The 18,561-nt window shown below is 44.7% G+C and overlaps 1 protein-coding gene across 1 annotated transcript; it reads left to right on the top strand.

The window, feature by feature from the left end:
- Window positions 1–11,800: 11,800 nt before the first annotated feature.
- Window positions 11,801–18,209, top strand: LOC119336521 (DNA topoisomerase 1 beta-like). Its single transcript, XM_037608564.1, has 16 exons — window positions 11,801–12,038; window positions 12,477–13,848; window positions 13,973–14,167; window positions 14,324–14,404; window positions 14,697–14,756; window positions 14,845–14,939; window positions 15,033–15,189; window positions 15,268–15,393; window positions 15,965–16,045; window positions 16,137–16,227; window positions 16,311–16,444; window positions 16,869–16,937; window positions 17,021–17,110; window positions 17,204–17,307; window positions 17,392–17,560; window positions 17,759–18,209. Exons 2-16 carry the CDS (start codon window positions 12,529–12,531, stop codon window positions 17,825–17,827), a joined length of 2,841 nt encoding a protein of 946 aa, XP_037464461.1. The 5' UTR covers window positions 11,801–12,038; window positions 12,477–12,528; the 3' UTR covers window positions 17,828–18,209.
- The last annotated feature ends 352 nt before the right edge of the window (window positions 18,210–18,561 follow it).

The raw sequence follows: 18,561 nt of genomic DNA, 5'->3' as shown, positions 1-18,561 counted from the left end.
ATGAATTGTTCTTTTATGACATGTCGATGCATAGGAAGAGAGTTAGACTTTGTTGCTGCATGATATATGTTACTTTATTCTCACTACTAAATTACAAATCATTGTTAATTAAAATTGGCTTTGATATACCTTGGGATCCGGGTGGATCCATTACTTGAGCACTATATGCCTAGCTTAATGGCTTTAAAGAAAGCGCTGCCAGGGAGACAACCCGGAAGTTTTATAGAGTAATTTATTTCTGTTGAGTGCTTTCATATATTTTAAAAACAAAAAAATAAAGAGGGGAACCCAAAAACTTTTCAAAAAGGAAAGTGAAAGTGAGAAAGACAAGCATTCTTGAAGTGGGAGAGCTCCTTGAACTTTGTTCATGCTCACGGAAACTTTGTGAATCTTGATTACAGAAACTTTTCATCAAAAATAATTATCCCCTTGTACAATTCCATTGTATTATAAAAATAATGTGCCAAGGTTTGCCTTTAGGATGTTCACAATGCTTGTTGTTTGTACCGTGCAGGACAGAAACTTTGGCTCTAGTGCACGATTTTACATTTTTAACTGGAATGTCAAATGGTTCTGATTCCTTTTGCACTGTCTTTCTATACAAATTGTTTATTTATATTAATTTTGGTAGAATTTTTGGGGTACCAGAAGTATGGTGAATGTTCAGATTGCTACAGACTGTTCTGTTTTTGACAGATTCTGTTTTTGATGCATAGTTTACTTGTTTTGATGAAACTATCAACTTTTATTAGTGGATTAAGCCATGTAAAAGCTATATTACAGTAGACACAATGCAAAAACAAAATATGAATTGGTTTGATACAGTACTTAGAGTAGTAATTTGCTTTATTATACTAACAGATCTTACCGAGTTTTCTGTTGAAGTTTTGTGTGGATGAAGTGTTTGATCGAGGAGGTTTTGATATGAGGAAAAGGAAGAGAGGCAAGAGCTCAAGCTTGGGGTTTCCCAAGGCACCCCAAGTAAATATTCAAGGAGACTCAAGCGTCTAAGCTTGGGGATGCCCCGGAAGGCATCCCCTCTTTCTTCAACAAGTGTCGGTATGTTTTCGTATTCGTTTCGTTCATGCGATATGTGCAAGTCTTGGAGCGTCTTTTGCATTTAGTTTTCACTTTTCTTTTTTGCACCATGCTGGTATGAGATAGTCCTTGATTGATTTATAGAATTCTCATTGCACTTCACTTATATCTTTTGAGTATGGCTTTATAGAATGCTTCATGTGCTTCACTTATATCATTTGAGGTCTGGATTGCCTGTTTCTCTTCACATAGAAAACCGCCATTTGTAGAATGCTCTTTTTATTCACTTATATTTGTTAGAGTGTGGGCATATATTTTGTAGAAAGAATTAAACTCTCTTGCTTCACTTATATCAATTTAGAGAGATGACAGGAATTGGTCAATCACATGGTTAGTCATAAAATCCTACATAAACTTGTGGATCACTGAATATGATATGTTTGATTCCTTGCAATAGTTTTGCGATATAGAGGTGATAATATGTGGGAGGTACTAGTAGATGTTTGTGTTTAGTAAGGATGTTGGTGTTAAGGTTTGTGATTCTCGAAGCATGCACGTATGGTCTACTAACTATGTAACCAAATTGGCGCGCATTGTATTTTGATTGTTTATCTTTGCGTGAAGGTCGGGGGGCGCGCGATGGTTAACTCCTACCAACCTCCCCCCCCAGGAGCATGCGCGTAGTACTTTGTTTCAAGGGCTAATAAATTTTTGCAATAAGTATGTGAGTTCTTTATGACTAATGTTGAGTCCATGGATTATACGCACTCTCACCCTTCCATCATTGCTAGCCTCTTCGGTACCGTGCATTGCCCTTTCTCACCTCGAGAGTTGGTGCAAACTTCGCCGTTGCATCCAAATCCCGTGATATGATACGCTCTATCACACATAAGCCTCCTTATATCTTCCTCAAAATAGCCACCATACCTACCTATCATGGCATTTCCATAGCCATTCCGAGATATATTGCCATGCAACTTCCATCATCATCATATACATGACTTGAGCATTCATTGTCTTATTGCTTTGCATGATCGTAAGATAGCTAGCATGATGTTTTCATGGCTTGTACGTTTTTTGATGTCATTGCTACGCTAGATCGTTGCACATCCCGGTACACCGCCGGACGCATTCATATAGAATCATATCTTTGTTCCAGTATCGAGTTGTAATATTGAGTTGTAAGTAAATAAAAGTGTGATGATCATCATTATAGAGCATTGCCCCATGAAAAAATTAAAAAAATGAAAGGCCAAAGAAGCCTAAATAAAAAGGGGGCCAAAGAAGCCCATTCAAAAAAAAGGGGGCAATGTTACTATCCTTTTACCACACTTGTGCTTCAGAGTAGCACCATGTTCTTCATATAGAGAGTCTCCTATGTTATCACTTTCATACACTAGTGGGAATTTTCATTATAGAACTTGGCTTGTATATTCCAACGATGGGCTTCCTCAAATGCCCTAGGTCTTCATGAGCAAGCAAGTTGGATGCACACCCACTTAGTTTTCAGTTTGAGCTTTCATACACTTATAGCTCTAGTGCATCCGTTGCATGGCAATCCCTACTCCTCGCATTGACATCAATTGATGGGCATCTCCATAGCCCGTTGATTAGCCGCGTCGATGTGATACTTTCTCCCTTTTTGTCTTCTTCACATAACCTCCACCATCATATTCTATTCCACCCATAGTGCTATATCCATGGCTCACGCTCATTTATTGCGTGAGAGTTGAAAAAGTTTGAGAATACTAAAGTATGAAACAATTGCTTGGCTGACACCGGGATAGGCATGAGGGGTACCTTGTGTTAAGAAAAGGGAGCATACAAGACTATATGATTTTGTAGGGATGACGTTCTGGAAGCATTGATATTTTGAAAGACATGATTGTTTGTTGGGATGCCCTAAGTATTATTGTTTTTATTACAAATGATAGACTATTGCTTTGAATCACTCGTGTCTTAATATTCATGCCATGATTAGACATATGATCAAGATTATGTTAGGTAGCATTCCACATCAAAAATTATCTTTTTTTATCATTTACCTACTTGAGGACGAGCAGGAATTAAGCTTGGGGATGCTGATACGTCTCCGTCGTATCTATAATTTTTGATTGTTCCATGCCAATATTATTCAACTTTCATATACTTTTGGCAACTTTTTATACTATTTTTTGGGACTAACATATTGATCCAGTGCCCAGTGCCAGTTCCTATTTGTTGCATGTTTTATGTTTCGCAAAATATCAAACAAAGTCCAAACGGGATAAAAACGACCGAGAATTATTTTGGAATATTTGTGATTTTTGGGAGGAAGAATCAACGCGATACGGTGCCCGAGGGGGCCACGAGACAGGGGGCGCGCCCAGGGAGGTAGGCGTGCCCTGGACTCTCCTGGGCCCCCGTAAGGCGGTTGACGCTCTTCTTTTGCCGCAAGAAAGCTAATTTTATGAGAAAAATCTGGGCGAAAGATTCACCCCAATCGGAGTTATGAATCTCCGAATATAAAAGAAACAGTGAAGGGGCAGAATCTGAGAACGCAGAAACAAAGAGAGACAGAGAGATAGATCCAATCTCGGAGGGGCTCTCGCCCCTCCCACGCCATGGGAGCCAAGGACCAGAGGGGAAACCCTTCTCCCATCTATGGAGAAGGCCAAGGAAGAAGAAGAAGAAGGGGGGCTCTCTCCCCATTGCTTCCGGTGGTGCCGGAACGCTGCCGGGGGCCATCATCATCACCGCGATCTACACCAACACCCCCGCCATCTTCACCAACATCTCCATCACCTTCCTCCTTCTATATTCAGTGGTCCACTCTCCCGCAACCCGCTGTACCCTCTACTTGAACATGGTGCTTTATGCTTCATATTATTATCCAATGATGTGTTGCCATCCTATGATGTCTGAGTAGATTTTCATTGTCCTATCGGTGATTGATGAATTGCTATGATTGGTTTGAGTTGCATGTTTTATTATTGGAGCTGTCCTATGGTGCTCTCCGTGTCGCGCAAGTGTGAGGGATCCCCGTTGTAGGGTTTGCAATATGTTCATGATTTGCTTATGGTGGGTGGCGTGAGTGACAGAAGCACAAACCTGAGTAAGTAGGTTGTTTGCGTATGGGATAAAGGGGACTTGATACTTTAATGCTATGGTTGGGTTTTACCTTAATGATCTTTAGTAGTTGCGGATGCTTGCTAGAGTTCCAATCATAAGTGCATATGATCCAAGAAGAGAAAGTATGTTAGCTTATGCCTCTCCCTCAAATAGAATTGCAATAGTGATTACTGGTCTAGTAACGTAGTCAATTGCTTAGGGACAATTTCACAACTCCTACCACCACTTTTCCACACTCGCTATATTTACTTTATTGCATCTTTATCTAAACAACCCCTAGTTTATATTTACGTGTTCTTTATTATCTTGCAAACCTATCCTACAACACCTACAAAGTACTTCTAGTTTCATACTTGTTCTAGCTAAAGCAAACACTAAGCGTGCGTAGAGTCGTATCAGTGGCAGATAGGACTTGAGAGAGTATTTGTTCTACCTTTAGCTCCTCGTTGGGTTCGACACTCTTACTTATCAAAAGAGGCTACAATTATCCCGTATACTTGCGGGTCATCAACGACCATTGCAGCAGCTTAATCGGAGGTGGTCCGTGACTTTGACTCGTTGACATAATTAAGCGGTAGCCTTCCAAGGACCCGTGAACCAGAACTTCGCAATCGCACAAGTCATGTCGGCCGCGCTAGCAGGCCACGGAGCGCTATGTAATGGAAGCTTGTAATTTTGTTTCTCCGATGAGATATTAATAAAGTGCAAGTTTTCCTATCTTTTATTTGTTTACATAGTACACTGGCACGCCCGCATATTCATTTCCCCTGGCGCGTAGAGAGATAATAACACGATAAACATTGTTAGTTTTGTTATTTCTCGTGTCAAACAAAATCTGAGTTTTCGAATGTGCATACTAACACTTTGATAGAATCTCGAGATGCTACTTTCTTTGAGAACATCTCTACAATGAAGGAATAGAAAACATCCACTAGTCAACAAACTTTACAAGTAGAACTTGAACCCGAACAGGAAAATACTCCTTTTGTAACTCTGGATAATTCCAATGAGGAGAATGACAGTGAAGTAGCTCCCAGGAGGAGCAAGAGACAACAGACTAAATAGTCCTTTGGAGATGACTTTGTTGTGTATCTCGTGGATGATGTTCCCAGAACTCTTTCTGAAGCATATGCATTGATCCCTAGATGTTGATTATTGGAAGGAGGTAGTCCAAAGTGAAATGGATTCCATTCCACTAACGGAACATGGGAAATCTATCCACACCCGATGGGTTGCAAACATATTGGTTGCAAATGGATATCAAAAGGAAGTTAAGACCTGATGGTACCATTGAAAAGTATAAGACTAGACTTGTGGCCAAGGGTTTTACCCAAAAAGAAGGTGAGGATTTCTTTGATACATACTCGCTTGTTGCTAGGATGACTACAATTCAGGTGCTAATTGCACTTGCAGCTTCACATAAATTCCTAATCCATCAAATGAACGTGAAGACAACTTTCCTAAATGGAGAGCTCGATGAGAAAATTTATATGTAGCAACCTGATGATTTTGTAGAAACCGGGCAAGAGAACATGGTGTGTAGATTAAAGAAATCACTCTATGGCCTCAAGCAAGCTCCGAAGCAATGGCATGAACAAATTGACAAAATTCTCACTTCGGTAGGCTTTGTGGTGAATATAGGAGACAAATGTGTGTACTATAAATGTGGTGGGGGTAAGAGTATAATCTTATGCTTATACGTTGATAACATATTAAATTTGGGGGGTGTTATGGATGTTATATCGTTTTTGTCTCGAAACTTTGATATGAAAGATTTGGGAGAGGCAGATGTTATTTTAAACATAAAGCTACAAATGAATGAGAATGAGATTACACTAAGTCAGTCTCATTATGTGGAGAAAATCTTGAGTCGGTTTGGTTTTGAGGACTCTAAATCATCTCCAACTCCTTATGACCCAAGTCTAAAGCTTCAAAAGAACAGAGGACAAGGAGTCGAGCAGCTAAAATACTCTCAAATCGTTGGTTCTCTCATGTACCTTGTTGGTGCAACTAGACCTGACATTTCATTTCCTGTTAACAAATTGAGGTGGTTTAATTCAAATCCAGGGAATGATCACTGGATTATACTAGAACGAGTAATGAGGTATTTGAGAGGAACCACAACGTATGGACTACACTATATAGGGTACCCAGATGTACTAGAGGGGTATATTGATGCTAATTGGATCTCAGATGCATATGAGAACAAAGCCACTAGTGGATATATATTTATTTTTAGCGGTGTTGCAAGCTCTTGTAGGTCCAGCAAGCAGACTATCTTAACAAGGTTTACTATGGAGGCTGAACTTGTAGCACTTGGCTCAACCATTGTGGAGGCAGAGTGGTTGCGTGAACTCTTGAGTGTGTTGCCAATGGTTGAAAAACCAATCCGGCCATCCTTCTGAACTGTGATGACCAAACCATGATCAGTAAGGTTAAAAGTTTGAAGGATAACCTGAAGTCGTCAAGACATGTGAAACGACGTATCAAATCTGTCAGGAATTTGAGATGTAAAGGAGTGGTCGTCATTGGTTATATTAGTGCCAAAAACCTGGCGGATCCCTTTACAAAGGGACTATCACGTGCAGTGATAGATGGAGCATCAAGGGAAATGGGCTCGAGAACCACCTGAGTTGCACAAATACAGAAACCCAACCTATGTGATCGAAGATTCTGTGAATTAGGAAAAGGGAAAAACAAGTTGTTGGAGCAACTGGGTAGAGTATATATGTATCTTCCATTTCCCGCTGAGATGAGTACTCTTAGTACTGCATGGGAGGTTGACATTTGTCTTATTATGTTCTAAGGCCGAAACACTTCGGCAAGATACCATCCTACAGGGTACTCTTGAAAGAACACACCTATGTGAGCTTAGTTGTGAGGTTTGCACTACATGAGATTTGGGTGATCTATAATGAGCTCATTAAAGGACAAGGGGGCACGACCATAACGCTCCAAGCCTTAGGCGTGGATCAAGGCGGCGTAGTATCAGTGATGCCTTCACATGAATCTCTTCTACAAAAGACTGGCAATTCAATGCATTGTCCATTGCCTAGCTGTAAGATGACTGGATCATGAAGTGATAGGTATAGTTCAACCTGAGATGGGTCTATACTTTAAACCTGCTATATAAATTTCAGAATTGAAGAGATGTCAAGGGGGTGGACAACCATGTGGGAGTTTAGTCCCACATTTCTAAAGGAGCAAGAGTTTGACCTGCATATAAGGGGGGCTTTCATGCTTCACGTAATTAGGATGACTAGAAAAATCTATGCTAAGTGTACACCACACGCGCTGGCCCGCATTTCACATTTATTCTCTTTTAGTTACACGTGACTTGTGACTTTGGGCTTTGGCGAGGCGAGTGTGATTGTGGCGTAATAAAATGCATTTTATTATTTTCATCGCACAACTTTTACTCTTATCCACCCGCATCTGTCTCACGCACGAACTAAAGATAAACTCGCACGATTACGTGCAGTTAGAGGTTTGTTCATGATGGAGATATCCCAGGGGCGGATCCTAGGATATAGGCAGAACATGCTGCGTGGGGGTTATTCATCCGAGTCTATAAGAGGGAGATGTCCTTCTCAAAAAGAGATTACATACACACAACCCTAAATTGTTCTCTTCCGAGTCGCTGTTGTCGACCTTCGTTGATCCTCTCCATGCCGTGCAGCAGGGCGAGGAAAACAGTAGTCTCCGGACTTTCCCCGGCATCGTCGACCTACACGGGTAGTCGTGTGATAAAGTTTCTATGCAGTGCATCCGCATGACTTCTTCATCTTCCTCGACTACGTCAACCACAGTCCACAGACTTCATCAACTCTCATCAACATCGCCCATCTGCACTGCGACCTTGTCATCATCAACCCCGCTATAAGAAATCATCTTATGATCGGTCATATTTTATGTGATCTAGTTGAGGGATTTCTATCCATGTTGTTTTTCATATGCCTTGTTAGATTTCATCTATATGATCGCATGTGTAAATCTGTTAGATCTATCTTTGTCATCGGTATCACATAATTTCGTAATTATATTAATTGTATGCTATATTTCCAACATAAGTGTGGCATGCTTTTTCTTGGCCTGCTCTAGTGTCACGGGTGGGGAAAACATCGGATCCTAAATCGTCGAGCTCGAGTCTCGACGAGGTGTTAAACCCTCGATCTGCCCCGACTATCTGGTCAAGCCATGGTAGGGGAGTTCGGGTACAGAAATTGAGCCTTTGCCGACCTAATTGCCGACCACATACGACATAGAACAACTTCAACTACTCAAGGGGACCTGTATCTGTGTGGGCCACTAAAGATGGAGTCAATCCATCAGCTCTCAGGTAGGAGGTCCCGAGCTGGTAGCATTGGCACGACGATAGCGGGGACACAAGAATTACCCAGGTCTGGGCTCTCTCGAAGAGATAATATCATACGTCTTACTTCGATCGCATTGATCCGGAGGAAGTACAAGTTACATGTTGATCTAACACGAGATCGTGTGTGTATGAGAGTTGTCCTCTGCGGTTCTACTTCCTCGCCTTATATAGATACCAACAGGCGGCTAGGGGTGACATAGGGGTTACATCCAGGGGTAATCGTGCCGAAGATGACCTTTATGTCTTGGGTACGCGCCTTGGCGCTCCTGGGCCCTGCGAACGTGGCCCACTAGTTCATCTGGGGGGCCTCGGCCCAACCCATATGGCTGGGAGCCGACGTGGTAAGCACCCCCTATCCAGAACACCATCGGGAAGCACCATGATATGATACCATATCATATTAAATGATGCACTAATATGTGTCATGCATGGCCATAAATAAGCTACATAATATCAAATTATGATGGAAGTAATATCATAAACTAGTATCATATGCATGATACTAGTCTACTGATTGACTAGTGGTTGGGGCCGTCATTGCGGGGTGCTTGAGAGGAAGGTGTGCGTGTGTTTCTTCATCTTTCAGAAAAACCTCACATTCATCTCGAAATAAAAAAAACTTTCTCACATTAGTCACCCAGCTTAAGAGCACATCTAAAAAAACTTACTTCCATCTAAAAAAATGCTTTTCTCAAAAAGGAAAAAAAAATCTCACTTTCATCTTTCAAAGGAAGGTAAGAAATCTAAAATTTACTTTTTCATCGCAGTCAGCCAACATGTGTCGTTGGTTGCTCGCCCCTTCTTTCAGCCTTAATGGGTTTAATGATATTTTTCATTGTGGCCTGTCCTCACTACTATGGTCTACGGGTCTGGATGAAGTTTTAATTATTTTATTGTTCACTGTACTCTCATGATGAAGATGAATATACCGAGAAGCCGGAAGAAAATACCGTTGCCGACTTTGTTGAGTAGGAGTGCATGGCAAGAAACGAAGTAGCGCACACATTGAATGAGCGTTAGGCCAACTCTACCGCGCGACCCCAAACGGACGTCTGGATTGGCCCGAATCTGTCCCTTTGGGGCGCCGATGGGTACGCCCGTGTCCGGCTGTGTCCATTGGGTCGTGCGTGCGCCCACCGCGCGGCCGCACCCCAAATCGTGTCCGGGGTGGACGGGAATAAAAAAAATTAATTAAATAACTAAAAAAGCAAATAAACGCATTTAAAAAAATATAAAACATATATATGGGTTGGCCACAAAACGGCCCAGTTTCAACGGCCACTTAAAAGGCCCAGATTCATAATTAACATAATAAGAAAATAAAAAAAAACTCCTCCCGCGCGCTCCTGCCGCGCCCGTCGGTGTCGTGGTCGTCGCCGTCTTCACTGGCCGCCGGTGTCGTCGTCGTCGCTGACGAGGTCGACGTACTCCGGCGGCGTCCAGAGGTGGGCCGGCGGTGCGTGGTGGACGGGGGCGGGCTGGACGGCCGGAGGTGCCTGCACCACCTCCTCCCGCGGCGACGCCTCCCGCTCTGGAGTGGGGCACCAGTTCACGCCCAGGTCGGCGACCATCTCCGGCGCAGTGCAGGACCAGCCCCACCCCTGGCCCAGGAGCTGCTCGAACGCGGGCGGGTCCTCCTCCATCGGCTCCTCCGTGGCGGCCGCCGTGACGGCCGCCAGCTGCAACTCCGGGAAGGCGACGTCCCCGGCGGCAGAGAGGTCCATGGCCTCCTCCAAGCCGTCCCACTACCGCTCGTTGTGCGTGTTCATGGAGTCGTCCATGACACGCTGCAGGAGACGGGCCTCCTCCTCCGATGTCATGCGAGGAGGGGGAGGGGGCGAAGGAGACGGGGAAGGCGACGTCGTGGACGTCAGGCCGCGCACCCGCGTACGCCCGCGCGGCTCTGCACGTGACCTCCGCGGCCCCGACATGGTGCCGGCGAAGTAGGACGCGCGCCGCAAGTCGTGCTCGTCCTGGAGCCATGTGTCCAAGAGCGGGGAGTCAGGGCATACCTGTGGTCGTAGTACAGGTCGTCGGGGAGGAGGCGGCGGCGGCGGTTGATCTCATCGCGCCGTGCACGGCCGGTCGCCGGCACTGGCGGGATGGGACCCGGTCCGCGTAGAGGTGCCACCCGTTGGGGAGGTGGGCGTCGCTTCACGGGACCGGCGTCCTCGTCTCCCAGTACCTCCGGCACACGTCCGCGCAGATGTACTGCCGGTCGCGCTCGCCGGAGGGCCTAGGGGCAATAGTGAAGGGGGCTGGCGCGGGGGCTCGACGGGAGGAGTGCGGCGGTGACGCGGGGGCTCGACGGGAGGAGCGCGGCGGAGACGCGAGCTCCTCCTTCTTCACGGAGCCGCGGCGGCGCCCCGAGGAGGAGCCGGCCTCGCGGTCGTGCTTGCCCTTGCCGTTCCAGAAGCCCATGGCGAGGTGGGCGGCCGGCGAGCTCGAGGAGGAGCCAGGCTAGGGTTTCTGCGCTGTCGGGGTTCGAGGAGGCCGCTGGGTGGCGTGGGGCAGTGTGGACGACGACCCGTCCACGCTTCCCACTTAAAGAAGGACGGCGACCGTTCGACGTGCGGATGACAGATGGGGCCGCCCGCTCGTGCGCATTGATGTGGGCGGGTGGGAGGTAGGTGGCCGCCTGCCACGCGGCTCCGAAGCGGAAGAGGCGTGCGTCCGTTTTGTGTCCGCCGCGACCCAAATCCGACGCAAGTTTGCGCTCGAAATGTGTTGGCCCGGACACAAAACGGACAGGATGGGTCCGGGCCATCGCGCGCTGGACCGCCTCCTTTGTCCCTTTTGTTCCAAACAGACAGGGCCGGACATGATGGGTCGCGCGGTGGAGTTGGCCTTAAACATTCAACCATCCATCCAAGCTTTTCCGCTTTCCATACCTGGAAACGTGACGGCGGGTTCATGTATGGGTCGCTTTCCACCCCACTCGCCGCCGCCTGTCCACACAAGGAGACGCGAAGGCACCCGCTGACACAACGACCCCACCGGCTGGGCCCTTCTTCGGGCTTCCGGACAGTTCCGGTGCACGCAACGGAGAGCGAGCGAGGCGTGAGCCAGGCTGCATCGCACGCATCGCCAGCTCTCTGTCTGCACACGGGCCCCTGTCTCTCTCCGGTGGGCCCCAACTATTATCCTGACGCCGCTCTGTCCTCCCCGCCGTATGTGTCACTGCAGGCAGGCCCCATTGGTCTAGTGTATCCTCCCGGTGCCCCCTCTCTCTCTGCTCCCCACCCATTTCTCTGGCGTGAGAGGGAGAGAGAAAAAAACCGAGACCAGAGAAGACGAGAGACGAGAGAAGGCGGGTGAGAGATAGAAATACGAGCGAGCAGCGGGAGAGGACATAGATAAGCCGCGCCAGCCCTAACCCTAAACTCCGTCCCATCCCCCCACCGCCGCCGCTGCCGCTGCCGCCTTGACGGAGGGCGGGCCGCGTCGAGATCCGTCCGGCTACTCTGTCTCCTCGCTCCGCGCCCGCCGGCCGACGCGCCGGACACGCGACGAGGTGCGTCTCGCTCCCTCCCTCCCTCCCCGCACCTTCTCCGTCTCTCGCGCGCGCTGGGCATGGGGTCCGCGCGCCGTCCTGGAGACCCGACGGGGCCGCGCCCAGCGGATCGGGGGCGTCGACGTGTTCGCGCATATGAGAGCGGCTGGTTTCTGTTTCTCGGCGCGGGGCTGTCGATCTGGGACGGGGCGCGTGCGTGGCAACGCGGTGGCCCGGGCCGGTGTCTTGTTGCGTCGTGTCTGATGATGTTAGTAGTATATATATTGAACAGCTATCTCTAGGCCGCTAGTATCTGTGGTGACCTTGACAGACAGGGGATGACGGCAACCCAAAATTTGGAGCACGGTTTAGCTCTCAGATGCCGTGATTTGCGCATAGTTCATTCTTCCACCCGTTCATCACCTCCAGTTTTCTTACAATGGTGAACTGTTCTTGCAGGTGGGGTTGAATTGGTCTATTCCATCAGGCATCCTGCCACTGCGAGGAAGCAATGTCTGTCTTCAATCATACATTATATGACAACGACGATGACGATACCCCGCTATCCTTCAAGAGGTCGTCAACCAGCAGGCCGCCCCCCTCGAAGCAGGAAGGCTCATCAGCAAATATCACTTATGTTAGGAACCCTAAAGCTGTGGCCTCAAATCAGCAGAGGAATGGGATTAATGGCGCTTCCAGGTCGCCGCTGCCACTGAAGCCACAGTCGACCGGCTCAAACCCTCGGCCTTCAGGGTCTGTTCAGCCAAACAGTTCTGTAGAACGTAGTCAAAAGAGTAACACAGTGGATAAGAGTAAAATGAGAAGACCTCATGTCGAAGGTGACAAGTCAGATGATTCAGATGATGACAAGCCACTTGCGTTTAGGAAAAAGCCAGACACGAAATTAAAGAAAGTCGACACAGGAGGTGAGAATGCTTATGGTTCAGAAGATGATCATAAGCCACATGGTATGAATATCAACTCAGCAAAAGTGGCTTCTAATAATAGCACAAATAAGACCGTTTTGTTGAAGACTGCACCACTTAAGACTCTGCAACCTGATGATGATTCAGATGATGATCATAAGCCACTTGTTCAGAGGTTCAACCCAGCAAAAGGGGCTTCTAATAATAGCACAAATAAGCCCGTTTTATTGAAGGCTGCACATAAGATTGTGCAATCTAATGATGATTCAGAGGATGAGAAACCACTTGCCAGCAGGTTACCCACTAATGCTGCTCCAAAAAGTAGAGCTAGCACCTCTGATTCAGAGGATGAGAAGCCACTGTCTGCCCGATTTTCAAGAGGTACTGCAGGTACATCTGCGAGTATCTCAAATTCCAAGGACAAGCTCCCGTCTAACAACAAGGGGCCAAACAATAATTTGAGTGCTCCCCGGAATTCAGTTAAAAGGCCAAGTGATAACAATAATCAAACAAGTTCAGCTCTTAAGAAGGCCAAATCTTCTGATGCTTCTGCCTCAGGAAGTGTCAAAAGAGAATCCAAGGATGATGACAATAACAGTGTACCCGTCGAAAGGAAACTGACACCGGGGGAGTCTTCAAAAAGCAAGCCACCTGTAAAGAATATTGTAAAGAAGAGTCCTTTATCTGTTAAGAAGGACAATAAGAAATTCAAAACAAAAACAAAGAAAACAATGAAAAGTTCCCAGTTCTCAAAATCACTGAGGGTGCCTCCAGGATCTGGCGGTGGAAAGAAATGGTCTACTTTGGAGCACAATGGTGTTATTTTCCCCCCTCCATACAACCCCCATGGCGTCAAAATGCTTTACAATGGGCAACCTGTTGAGCTGACTCCAGAAGAGGAGGAGGTGATCTCTAAAGCATTTGCTATTTTGTTTTGCAACTTTGGATTCATAGCAATGAGAATGATGTAGTGGCCATGGTGCTTTGAATCTGAATAATTCGTTCCTTTGCTAATTCTCTGTGTTGCAGGTTGCAACCATGTTTGCTGTGATGAAAGACACGGAGTACGCAGCAAAGAAAACATTTATCGACAACTTTTTTGGTGACTGGAAAAAAATTCTTGGTAAAAACCATATCATCAAGAAATTTGAGCTTTGTGACTTCACCCCTATTTATGAATGGCACCTCAGAGAGAAGGAGAAGAAGAAACAGATGACATCAGAGGTAGATTTTTACTGACTTGTTAGCATAGCTCTGCATGTCGGAATTATTCCGTGGAATGAAATTATTGTTCATACTGTTGTAATCTAGTAGGTTGGAGAATGCATGTTTATTCTGCCTCCTTCGTCTGAAGTGATTAATCTTGATTTTTGCTTACAGGAGAAGAAAGCATTGAAGGAAGAGAAATTGAAACAAGAGGAGAAGTATATGTGGGCTGTTGTTGATGGTGTTAGAGAGAAGGTTCTGTTTCTGTACTGTCATTTTCTTACTCACTTGTTGCCTTCTTGAATCATATAATTCCTTTGTTAATTTGTTATCATACATTTGTGCTAGATACACATTCTCAGTCAGCAATTGATAGGCTGACCATGCTAGTTAATCAATCAAGATCTTTACATTGGATGCAAAGAATGGCATGTTACTGTTATTATTAAATGATGATTTACTTATCTTGCACTGCTCTTCCTGTTCCTGATTTCTTGTACATGCATAACAGTTGTGTCTTCTGGACTAAACTGTTTGTTCAATTCAGGTTGGCAATTTCAGAGTAGAACCACCAGGCTTGTTCAGGGGACGAGGAGAGCATCCTAAGGTGCACATTTGAAAATGTTTAATCGCATACATTTTACCCTCTTTAAGTGAGGGCCTTAAGTTTAAGGCTTTTTATTACATCGTTTCAGATGGGAAAACTGAAGAAACGTATTCGTCCAAGTGATATTACTATAAACATTGGGAAAGGCACTGCAGTCCCAGAGTGTCCAATAGAGGGAGAAAGGTACCGCAATTTTTATCTCTGTTAGTAAATTATATGTATTTGTGGAGGAGCCGGTAGCATATATAAACTCTTGATTGCTCATGTGTTATGCAGCTGGAAAGAAGTCAAACATGACAATACTGTTACATGGTTGGCCTTTTGGAATGACCCGATTAGCCAAAAAGATTTCAAGTATGTTTTCTTGGCAGCAAGCAGCTCACTAAAGGGACAGAGTGACAAGGAGAAATATGAGAAGTCCCGAAAATTGAAGGTGAGGAGGTTCAGTTTGTGTGTCATGTTTTTTAAGTCGACAAGTACAGATAACCATCTTTCTGCATGGCGATGGCAGGATCACATACACAACATTCGTGTAAATTACACGAAGGATTTCAAGAGCAATGATGTCTCAAAGAAGCAAATTGCAGTGGCAACATACCTCATAGATAAACTAGCCCTTAGGGCTGGTAATGAGAAGGTACTGTCCTACTGGACCTAATTGCTTGCAGTTCTGTACTGATACTCAATTTTATTTGGAATGGTTGGTATGTTATTTCTGTTTGCAATGCAGCATGCACAACTATGCTTGTTGCCAAAGAACACATTCAAACAGCATGCACAAAGAATATATTATCTGTTAATGCACAACTATACTTGCTTTTTATGTGGTACTCCCTTCGTTCACAAATATAAGATGTTCTAACTTTTTTCTGAATGGATGTATATTGACACATTTTAGTGTGTTTGTTCACTTATTTACTCCACATTGAAATTTCCAAAACATTTTATATTTGTGAACGGAGGGAATATATCTCATCAGCATCATCAACATCGGTATAATAAATTATTCTTTTCCCCTCAAACTATAAAGGATTAATGTCTTTTTTTGCTTTTTTGTGGCAAGACTACAAAGGATTAGTTGCCACCAAGTATTTACATGATAAGCTAATCTTCTACCAAATAATTCTTTCTTTCAGCATTATTTTTCATTTAAACTTAACTTCGAGCTTCATTCACATATATTTCATGCTACTTGATTCGCTTTTCAGGATGATGATGAGGCTGATACTGTTGGTTGTTGTACGCTGAAGGTTGATAATGTTACCTGTGTGCCTCCAAATAAGCTTCAGGTCTTGATATTCATCATTTTTGTATGATGGTTACTCTCACTTACTGTGATATAGTAATTTTGATGTTAATCTGATGTTTGGTGACTTGCAGTTTGACTTCCTTGGTAAAGATTCTATAAGATATTTCAACACTGTAGAGGTTGAATTACCTGTGTACAATGCGATTGAGGAATTCCGAACTGGTACCTCCCATGCTTTCCCTCCATCTGTCCCTCTTGCTGCCCTGGAAAATTTGTTCACATGTGTTCCTCTTGTCTTTTTATAGGCAAAAAGGACGGAGATCCTGTCTTTGACAAGCTTGATACAACGAAACTAAATCATCATCTGAAGGACTTGATGCCTGGCCTTACTGCGAAAGTGTTCCGTACATATAATGCTTCGATTACCTTGGATGCTATCGTAAGTTCAAAGCAGAACTCACCGTTTCTTACCAGGACTCTTGTGGCTCAGTGAAGTGATTATTTGTCCTTTGCCGCTATTAAGACAATCAGGAGCATTTTTTGTATTTTTTGTTATTGAACTTTAATATCGTAGCTGCACTAAATATTTAGTCTATCAATGTAACAGTCACCACTGTATCTTCAGTTGCTGCAGTTACCTGATTTTTTCTTCTTATTCCCAAAAGAACGTGTGGCATTACCATGTTTAATGTGATTACCATGTTATGTACTTCCTCTGTTCCTAAATATAAGTTTTTTTTAGAGATTTCAAGACTTATATTTAGGAACGGAGGGAGATTGAAATCTCGAAAAAGACTTATATTTAGGAATGAAGGGAGTATTTTATTGGTCCAAATAAAAATGTACATGTGCTGATATTGCAGTTGCATGAAGAAACAGAAGATGGAACCCTTCTTGAAAAGATTGCTGTCTATCAACGAGCAAACAAAGAGGTAGAGTCTGTTACTCTTAAGAAGAAGAAAAATCATGTATTATCATCTTTTTCAACTCTCAATGGTGCCTTTTGTTTACCCAGGTTGCTATAATCTGTAACCATCAGCGTGCTGTGTCAAAGTCACATGATACCCAGATGACTAAGCTGAATGAAAAGATTGACGAATTAAAGGTTGGTCGTGGTTGCAAATGATTAGGTCGGAACTTAAATTATTATTACTTTGTCCTGTAAGCTCTTTTGTTATCATTTGCTTCTTTTCTCCAGGCCCAGATCGATGAGCTGAACAAAGATTTGGGCAAAGTGAAGAGAGGAAAGCCTCTAGGCAACGGTGCAGATGGGAAGCCAAAGAGAACTTTGGCACCTGAAGCGTAATATCTTAATCACAGATATATCATATTTTTGTACATTTGAACAAAGAGTGGAGCAAACAGTCTCAACAAATCTACTTGCAGGATTGAGAAGAAGATCTCTCAGATAGAAACCAAGATAGAGAAAATGGAGATGGATAAGAAGACGAAGGAGGATTTGAAGACGGTGGCATTAGGGACATCAAAGATCAACTACCTTGATCCCAGAATTACGGTAGCATGGTGCAAAACCCATGAAGTCCCTATTGAGAAGGTATCATAGTTTAAGGACTACTAGTTTCTTTCATAGATTATACAAGTTCATTGCATAGCTGCTTCTTTGTTAGCTTCAGTGATCATATTACATGTCTACACCTAATTATAGCATTTAGTAGTTCGTGCCCAGCTCTGTTACTTCCCTATGCTAATATCTCATTTTTTACTTGCTTGGCTTGGCTATTTTTGCTGACAGATTTTCAGCAAGACGATTCTTGCGAAGTTTGGATGGGCAATGGATGTCGAGCCGGATTTCAGATTCTAAGAGTATTGGCTTCCGGGTGAGCCAATGGCCCCTTGGTAAATTCGATTCAGCTTCCAGGCCTTCTCCCGGACCCCTAACTGCAACTAGTAGTAAAGGAAGAGCTCGGTGTTTGTTTTTTAAGTCCCCCTGCTCCTGGAAGAAGGAAGCACCCAGCATTCTCTTTGTAGGCTCTTTTTTTTTCTTTCTACCCATCTTCTCTTCTGTACTTGCTATGGCCCAATTGCCTAAAGTCGTGTTTTGCATTTCATTTGGGCTGACGGATTTTAGCTTGTTGAGAACTGATGGACATTCATTTTATACCGGATCAATCTCAAATATAGATGACCTGTCAGAGTGATGGTTGTGGATTCGTTTGAACGAGGAAGCAAACTGTGTTGTTTGATGCAGTTGAGTACTGGTTGTGTGATGCTGAGGTGTAAGTTTTGATCGAAAAGTGTTTGTTCGTGGTAACTATGCACCGTGGGGTATGAATTTGGGGGTATATGCTCCATGAGCGTGCGTGGCTGCGTGTGCGGTTTTGCTGACACTGAGGCTCTGTTCGGTAATGGTCCGCTCTGGGAATCTGTGGAGAGGATAAATGGCAACTCCACCATTTTGACCTACAGCTCCGCCTACTCCGCTCTGGGAGCTGTGGAGCGGAGTGACGCCGAACAGCCCCTGAGATCTGGTTCTGGCTGGCAGGTCGATTTGCCTCTTTCGTTTTGTCCTATAATAGAGTGGTGTGATTTTTGTTG

The sequence above is a fragment of the Triticum dicoccoides genome, chromosome 7B, assembly GCF_002162155.2.
Source record: "Triticum dicoccoides isolate Atlit2015 ecotype Zavitan chromosome 7B, WEW_v2.0, whole genome shotgun sequence".
Taxonomy (NCBI): Eukaryota; Viridiplantae; Streptophyta; class Magnoliopsida; order Poales; family Poaceae; genus Triticum; species Triticum dicoccoides.
This window is presented reverse-complemented; position numbering and strand designations above follow the sequence as displayed.